This window comes from Osmerus mordax, chromosome 4 (assembly GCF_038355195.1).
Source record: "Osmerus mordax isolate fOsmMor3 chromosome 4, fOsmMor3.pri, whole genome shotgun sequence".
NCBI classification, from domain to species: domain Eukaryota; kingdom Metazoa; phylum Chordata; class Actinopteri; order Osmeriformes; family Osmeridae; genus Osmerus; species Osmerus mordax.
Window position 1 is genome coordinate 20,347,291 of NC_090053.1, and position 8,725 is coordinate 20,356,015.

The 8,725-nt window shown below is 44.2% G+C and overlaps 2 protein-coding genes across 2 annotated transcripts; both read right to left on the reverse strand.

Moving 5' to 3' along the window:
* Nucleotides 1-1,481: 1,481 nt before the first annotated feature.
* cdkn1bb (cyclin dependent kinase inhibitor 1Bb) lies at nucleotides 1,482-3,802 on the reverse strand. The gene is made up of 3 exons (XM_067235512.1): nucleotides 3,086-3,802; nucleotides 2,651-2,780; nucleotides 1,482-1,782 (listed from the first exon to the last, which is right to left on the reverse strand). Exons 1-2 carry the CDS (start codon nucleotides 3,531-3,533, stop codon nucleotides 2,662-2,664), a joined length of 567 nt encoding a protein of 188 aa, XP_067091613.1. The 5' UTR covers nucleotides 3,534-3,802; the 3' UTR covers nucleotides 1,482-1,782; nucleotides 2,651-2,661.
* A 1,144-nt stretch (nucleotides 3,803-4,946) lies between these two features.
* On the reverse strand, nucleotides 4,947-8,404 carry yars2 (tyrosyl-tRNA synthetase 2, mitochondrial). The gene is made up of 5 exons (XM_067235079.1): nucleotides 7,617-8,404; nucleotides 7,161-7,328; nucleotides 6,680-6,835; nucleotides 5,968-6,138; nucleotides 4,947-5,291 (listed from the first exon to the last, which is right to left on the reverse strand). Exons 1-5 carry the CDS (start codon nucleotides 8,402-8,404, stop codon nucleotides 5,132-5,134), a joined length of 1,443 nt encoding a protein of 480 aa, XP_067091180.1. The 3' UTR covers nucleotides 4,947-5,131.
* Between the last annotated feature and the right edge of the window lie 321 nt (nucleotides 8,405-8,725).

Below are 8,725 nucleotides of genomic sequence, written 5' to 3' on the forward strand. Positions count from 1 at the left end.
ATATATTTGTGCCACTTAACAGCAAGTTAGTGTATGTGCAACCCAGATTGTTTAGAGCAAGTGCAAACATCAACAAATTAGATGATTCCATTTTCTTTTTTAATTGATTGCAACATATTTTATAACCACACATTACAAAATGCACATCAAATATTTTATCAGGCTCAGTTTGCAACCTTGTAGATAAAAAAACTACCAAAAATATGCTTTTACAAAAAAAAAAAAAAAATTATAATAAAAGGTAAATGCCACTTTGGATAACCGTAATCAAAAACCCATTTTATTCTACATAAAAAAGCTTGACATAAATAAGTTAGTATAATTTCTCAGTGTTTTTACAAAGTTATGTACACAGGTACACCTCAAAGATTTACACACATACACAGGCAAAGTGACATTTCTGAGAAGCACTTTAGATGGATATAGGCCTAATGTTATCGTCTGGATAGCCCATGTCTACGTAAATGAAATGGAAGATATCTGGGATGCATACATTAGCATGATCAGCAGGCTAACAACTTAAATTGTAAAAATAACATACACTATGCATACAACGGGAAAAACAAAGTATACTGGGAATACAATGTGAAGTCAAAACTAATGAAAATGTATAGTACAGACAAATCCTTACTGAAGCAACCATGTATTTGGTATTGTAGGGTATTCCACTAATCAGAAAACCTCCTCTTGTACAAGTCAAAGAATTGCCCACCCACAGTGAGAGAACAACAAGTGAATGTTACAGTATATGAGTAATACTACCTGTGCAGTTAGTATAGTCCTTATCCTTCAGTAAATGAGTACCACACACACACACACACACACACACGCACACACACACACCTCGAAAAAATACAAACCAATATAACTTAACATGCGGGCAGGGAGGAAAATTACAGAGAGAAATAAAACATTCCAGAATTTAACAGAGAAATGTATGCCTACACTGATCGTCTCTAAAACAGGTTACAATAAATATTGGGCAACTTCACATACTACCAAACCACAACGGAAATGTGTAATTTGCTGATGCAACATTTTCCTTGGGTGACCAATCTTAGAGAACTTTGAATTAGTGACATGGAAATGTCAAAAAAAGAGGAAGAAAAATATACAAGGCTACATATGTACCGTTCTTCACTTGAGAAACTAACGGAGAAGGCTCGCTGAATGATGACTGACTAGGTAATCCATGATCATTTTTCAAATGTAGCAGGATTTAATGTGTGTGTGTGTATGTGTGTTCAAAGAAAGTCACACTGCCTTTAGAGGAAAAACAAAATAAACAGCATTTTGGAAACATTTCTTAGACTACACTGCAATTCTTCAAGTCAAATCAAATTCACACGTTTTACATAAAGGAAATTTCTCAATCTTAATACGCTTTATGTGCTACATATGGAGAGGAAATATGATATATATATATATATATATATATATATATATATATATATATATATATATATATATATATACACACACACACTCGTGTGTGTGTGTGTGCGCACACACACACACACACACACACACATACACACACACACACAGGTAGTAAATAAAATAAAAAATGAGCAAAAAAGGAAATTAAACCTAATTGCACACTGCTACATGTGACTGCTTTGGAGGCAGTAACTTTATGAGTGCCAGAACTTAGTGTTTCTGTTCAGTGCGAGTACAGCATCCCCAGCCCCTGGAGACTTGATATGTTTCATTTACTTTGTAGTTCCTCTTCAAACCGGCCAAACACTCTGGATACCAAGGAGAAAAGGAAATACATCTGATCTGCAGCAGGAAAAATAAAGATCTGTTATTGGATACAGCTCAACACTTGTGTCACAACAGTGTGTAGGCTATTCCTTTACAGAGAAAAGTTTGGGATTTTTTCAGTCAGCAGCAAGGTTGAGACAACGATACAAATCAAAACCCACCACAGGGAGTTTGACTCCGACAGAACATCTGAAATCTCCCTGAAACGACTGCATTTACAATATCCTAATTGTTTCTTAATCTCGGTTATAGGCAGTTTAACGCAACATGGTTATCAAATAATGCTGATAGGCCTGTTTACATTCACTACAATAGTCAGATATTGTTATACGAAATTCTCAGAATAGTAGGCCAGTGCGTAGACTAGCGGGCCCTGCCCCTTCAGCCCGGGGTAGTGGTTGCTGACGTGTTACTATAGTGTTGTTCTGAAGACTTGTTTACAGTTTCGTAGGAAACTATACCTCACCGTGGCCACGGTTGTAGTAAATATGCCTATGTGTAGTCCGTTGAAGTTTAACCCTTTCTCACACCATGCAGTGCCTCAAAATATATAGGCCATTTGTTTATACAAAAAAAAAAAAAAAAAAAAAAAAAAAAAACATCAACTGCCTGTAAACGCGAGTAAACTACAAAATAATCTCAGTCGGAGACTATGGCAAGCATAAGATTAAAACGTTGGCCTGTTTTAAGTGTCATGTAACTACTTACATAGCCAAAGTCTCCGGTTGACAGGCTATGACCACCGAATTTTGGCTCACTAAAACCGAACACATCTTCGCCGTGTTCATTTAGCTTGGCCTTACCCCACTGATAATTGTGCTACTGAGTTTGAAGTCATATATTACACATGTCCATCAGTATTTCTTTATATTTTCGGACTTACCATTCTGATCCTCACGTTTGACTTTTTGGGTTGTTTTTCCTGGGTGTGTGTTCCACAGAGTTCGTTATGCCTTGGCAGTGACTAACTTCATCCGAGCTAGTGTGTGACCTTTTAGTTTGGGACGAGGGGTCTGCGAGGAAAAAGTAATAACATTTAGATCAATGAGAGAAAAAATCGAAAATACCACGACAGTTAGAAAAAGAAAGCACTCGGCTATATAATGTGGTAGCCCACCGATAAAACCAAACACAAATGTCCAACATTTTCTCAGTGCGCTATACCGGTAACAAATGTTCCAACTATTTCAACGTCAGGCTACATGCAAGATCAGCTCGCAACGATTTAAATCACTTGATACACAATTCATTGTATCCAGTCGACAGCTACCAAAGTTGGCAGCAGAATATTTTTTACTTTCATCAGCGGAAGCCGTACCATGTGAAGCTGGTCTTTTTCGCTGCCCAGTGCACTGGTCCTTGCGCTCCATTTGACTATCAGACCTCTCGGCGCTTTCACAGGGCTGTCGTAGAGCCACCATGCAATTGTGATTGCCGTTTAGATCCACACTGTTGTTCCCTGACGGACAAACGCCCTTTTCCAATCGTTGCTCTCTGGTGTAGAAATTAGGAAGGTCGTTACAATCCACTAATTCCCATTCAAATTTCCCGTTCACGAGCGGCATATGTTTTGCAAAATCGAAGTTCCATTTTGCAGAGGACGCTTCTTCGATCTCTTGCAAATGTCCCTTTAAATTCTCCCTTAACTCTTCGTGATCCACCGGGCCGAAAAGGTTTCTGCAAGCTGAAGGTTTGGGGTGATCCGACAATCGGGCATCCGTTCTTTCCAAAGTCGGGCTCCCATTTGAAAGACGAACATTTGACATTTTCTGAGAATCAAAGAACGTCCAAATAGGAACACTGAAAAATGCGTATTTCGTCTATGCTTCCCGCGACCGAAAACAGGCGTAAAAACGACTGATCAACACAAACGCACGCATGCCATGCATAGGTCTGGGCAAGAAAAGTTACTGCCAATATGGCAATGTGAGCAAAAGTAGTCTCCACAGATCATCTAAACAAAGTGCCGTAACTGAAGCCACTCCTGTCAATTTCGACTCTCGTAGTAAGAGAAGAAATAACAGACAAACCTTTTCAGTACCCAATATGGCGATTGAGGGCAGGCAGGCTGGGGTAAAAATGATTGACACAGAAAGCTATTTAACACAGAGGAGGGCTTTCATTGGTTAAACAGTGTGAACCCGCCTACTCGTCTTAAGGTGATCATACACGTTGCAACATCACAGCTCAATGAACGCAATTTAGCAACTTGATGTCAACTGCAGAGCAATGATGATCGGACACATGAAATGTATCGGCTCATCCAATAAAATATGATCTGAATACATCTATTTCATATGTTTTTAAATAATGTTAAGACTTATCTCTGATATTTTATTATTACATAATGAATTATAGGTGTTTTCAAGCATTTAAATACAGTACTATGACTATAAAAATGCACTGTAGGTGTAATTATGTACTAGTGAATATAAGGTACCATAAAAAGCACCATAAAAGCTCCAAACATTGAGAATACACCCAACCAGAAACTGAGGCCGTCGGCTCTAATGCTCCAAAACTCAACTTTATAAATTCAGAAAATGAGATTGAATATTTATACTATTATTTTTAATGTGAAGTACTATTTATACCCGTTTTTTAAATGAAAAGATCAGTTCCACAATAAGTCTTGGACACACTTGTGTCAACTGGACTAACACTAAAAGGCAGAAATTGATGTCAGAAAAGTCGAGTTGGCAAAGCATCTCCCCTCGTGACGACTGTATGTAATAATAGATACAAATAATGACCAAATATCCAAAGCAGCTGCCTGTGGATTTTTAAACATATTTTACTAGTACACTCTGTGAAGCCCTTCAACTCCTGTGTCTAACTCAAGTGAAATACAAACATAATCAATCTCAAAATATTACGAATCATCAAAATAAAATGGTGAACTTCCAGCGTTAGTTTTTTGACAAATAAAAAAATATTTGTACTCTCCACAATAATGTTACTACTGCAGCGCCTGTGAACAGTTCATGCCTACTGCCCTCAGGACGCTGGTCCCCCTTCCTGCGATGGGAAAGCAGACAGCGACACCTAGTGGTGTTGACCTCAATGTTCACCACTAGTTACCTGATCGACCAGCTGATTATTAGTCAGGTGTGCTAGATTAGTGTTGGGAGAGAAAATATACAGGCAGGCCTCACTGGACAAAACTCTTCCACGGAATATTCCAGTTCTGATGCATGTTTAATGTTTCATTATCATATTGCGTACAGATCACATCCATACAAACTTGAGTGGACAGCATCCCAATCCACAGGACAAGCGAGCCTCACTTCCTGTCCATCACTTCCTGTCCATCACTTCCTGTCTCTCTGCTGGCTTACAGACAGTCCCTCGGACCTCAGAGTCTTCACAAGTTGAGCCACTTGATGATGTAGAAGTTCTTCTTGCCCACCCTGATGAGTGTCAGGCCGTTGGCCAGGATGTGAATGCCAGGGGTCAGCACCTGCTCTGGATGATCAGCCCGGCTGTGGTTCATCCATACACCCCCTTCTGATACCATGTGGTACCTAGAGACACACACACACACACTGGTGGGAAGAACAAAGGAGAACTAAACAGAGACAGAATTTGACCAGGGGACGAGAGACCCTGGGGAAGTGAGGTGGGAGGTGAGGGTAGGACAGGGGAGGGGAGGACAGGGGAGAACAGGACAGGGGAGGACAGGGGAGGGGAGAACAGGGGAAGTGAGGTGAGGACAGGGAGGTGAGGACAGGGGAGGGGAGGGGAGGACAGGGGAGGGGAGAACAGGGGAAGTGAGGTGAGGACAGGGGAGGGGAGAACAGGGGAGGTGAGGACAGGGGAGGTGAGGACAGGGGAGGGGAGAACAGGGGAGGTGAGGACAGGGGAGGTGAGGGGAGGACAGGGGAGGTGAGGACAGGGGAGGTGAGGACCGAGGAGGTGAGGGGAGGACAGGGGAGGTGAGGACAGAGGAGGTGAGGGGAGGACAGGGGAGGTGAGGACAGGGGAGGTGAGGTGAGGACAGGGGAGGTGAGGACAGGACAGGGGAGGTGAGGACAGGGGAGGAGAGGACAGGAGAGGTGAGGACAGGGGAGGTGAGGACAGGGGAGGTGAGGACAGGGGAGGTGAGGAAAGGGGAGGTGAGGACAGGGGAGGTGAGGTGGGGCCTGGTGGAGTGGGAGGTGGGACCCAGGGCAGGTAGGGTGGCTGAGGTGACGGCCCTACCCTCGGGGGCCCGGGGGAATGGCCCCTGCCTGGCGGCAGGCCTCCAGCACCGTGGTCCCTGGCTCCAACAGCAGCTGGTGGAAGGGAGCCTCGCGGAACAGCTCCTGTAGCTCTGCCTCGCTCATCTGGCCCAGCGCCGCCAGGCTGCTGTGGAACAGCGCGTTGGTGCACCTGCGCACACACACACACACACACACACACACACACACACACACACACACACACACACACACACACACACACACACACACAAACACAGAGACCAGACATACACACATAAATATACCCCACACACATATATCGAGGGAGTCAGATGGCTGAGCGGTTAGGGAATCGGGCTAGTAATCAGAAGGTGGCCAGATCGATTCCCGGCCGTGCAATAATGACGTTGTGTCCTTGGGCAAGGCACTTCACCCTACTTGCCTCGGGGGAATGTCCCTGTACTTACTGTAAGTCGCTCTGGATAAGAGCGTCTGCTAAATGACTAAATGTAAATATATATACCATACATATACATACACACACACACAAAGCAGGGTCATAGGTTGCATTATACACTTTTTGTAAGCAACAAATACGTCCCCCCACACTTTTGATCAAGAAAACTATAAAATTTATGACGGCATTCTCAGTTATTAAAACAGTCTTCCCATCCATATTTGAATACAAAACTCCGCCCTGTGGCTGTGACACACCAGGCAGTGGCTCTTACCTCTTGGCGCTCTCCAGACCCTCCCTGCCATGGACCAGCTTGGTGACCTCAGCGGCCAGACGTCTGTGAGCCGGCCTCCTGCCTGGATCTCCTCTCTGCAGCTCCATCACCTTCTCCACCTCCCCCAGCGGCAGGAAGGTGAACAGCTTCAGGTACCTGCAACAAAACCAACCGACTTTTGATTCTAACCTCACAACAGGGTTCAGTATGCAGTTTCCCTGTACTTAGACACCAGCTGCTGCCACCCCCCCCCCCCCCCCCCACCCCCCACACACACACACACACACACACACAGTAATGAAGCAAGGGAGTTGGACATCTCCCATCCACTTTTTGGGAACGGCAAATTTGTCCCTCCCCAACTTTTTATTAAGAAAACTATAATTAACGACCGCGTCCTCGGTTATTAAACAAAGCTGTCCTCCCACACAAGTTCGAAAACAACCCTCTCGTGGTTAAACTGTGGTCGTGCGTCACCGACCGTTCCACGCTGCTGTCGGGCTGTCTGAGGAAGAACTGGTACAGCTCAAACGGAGAGGTCTTATCCCTGTTCAGCCACACCGCGTTCCCCGCCGTCTTCCCCAGCTTGTCTCCCGCAGAGCTGGTGACCAGCGGAACCGTCAGACCAAACACCTCCTCTCCCGACACCCTGCCAGTCACAAACATCACGTTTCATTCACTTAGCAGATGCTTGTTTTTTTTTTTTTTTATCGAAAGCGAAAGAATTAAAGTGCATATAGAATGTAGAGCTGTCTGACGGTATTTAGGTAGACAAACACACGTGGATGATGTACCATGGTGAGAAATATTGTTTTTGTATACTGGCCTATTGGATTCCTTTTTCAGAGCAAAATGCTGCTAGTTTGTGTCGTTCGCTCATTTGGTCGCGTTGGGGCTGGTGTAAATGTAATTAGTTAGTGATAGTGTTTGTGTTTACTTGTGAATGAACTCGTGTCCAGACATCAAGTTTCCCAGTTGATCAGTCCCCCCGAGCTGAATCTTGCAGCCATGATGCTGACTAAGGTGGTAGAAATCAAATGCTTGGAAGAGCTGGTAAGAGAACTCCGTCAAGCTCATTCCCTCTGGGCTTTTTAGCCTTGACTGGACACTATGCCGGCTGAGCAGAGTCCCCATTCTGAAATGCCTGCCCACTTCTGACAGGAAGGCAACCAAATTCCAGTCTTTATACCAACTCATGTTGTTCAATACAGTCACAGTGCCAAGTTTTTTGGAGTTATCGTGGAAGATGAGTTCGTGGTTGGTGAATATTCTTTGTAAGCTGTCTCTGATTCCCCGAGTGTTCTCTGCAACAACCTCGGCGGACAGCCTCTCCCTCTCGCTGGTTTTCCCACTCGGGTCTCCGATCTGCGCCGTCGCGCCACCGACCACCGCGATGACATTGTGACCTGCGCCCCGAAAGTGCAAAAGACCGATGATGGCAAGTAAATTCCCCACATGAAGGCTGTCCGCGGTGGGGTCGAAGCCGCAGTACACGCTCTGGCTCCCAGACTGGAGTAACCGAGGAAGTTGATCTTGGGCGGCGTTGTCTGGAAAAGCATCCTTCAAAATACCGCGTTTGTTCAGTGATAACAGAAGTCCGCTTGGCGAAATAGAAGATGAATGAAATCTGGATCTTAAGGTAACACATACGGATGTTTTATTTAAAATGATGCATAAACCATGCCGCGATGCATAAGTACATCTCCTTGCTATGGACGCCGCCATATTGGAAAATGTGACAACATTGTGGAGAGGCAGAACTTCGTGCTTGTAAAAAGGTCAAAGCACAGCGCCATCTAGTGTACAGGGTTGCAGACGTGGACACATTTTGGGCAGGTTATTACATTTATGCCAATCATAATAATTATTTTTTACAAAAATAAGACGGACAGAATGTTAAAAAGGTTAAAAAAATGTTCTCACCTTCATCCGTGAACTGCTAATGTAGCCTACTTTCGACTTGTTGAACCATTGTCAGCATGTTTATTAGCCTATAAGATTGTATTGCAGTTTTGTCAACAGGCCAGCAAAGGGCGCCGTATTGCT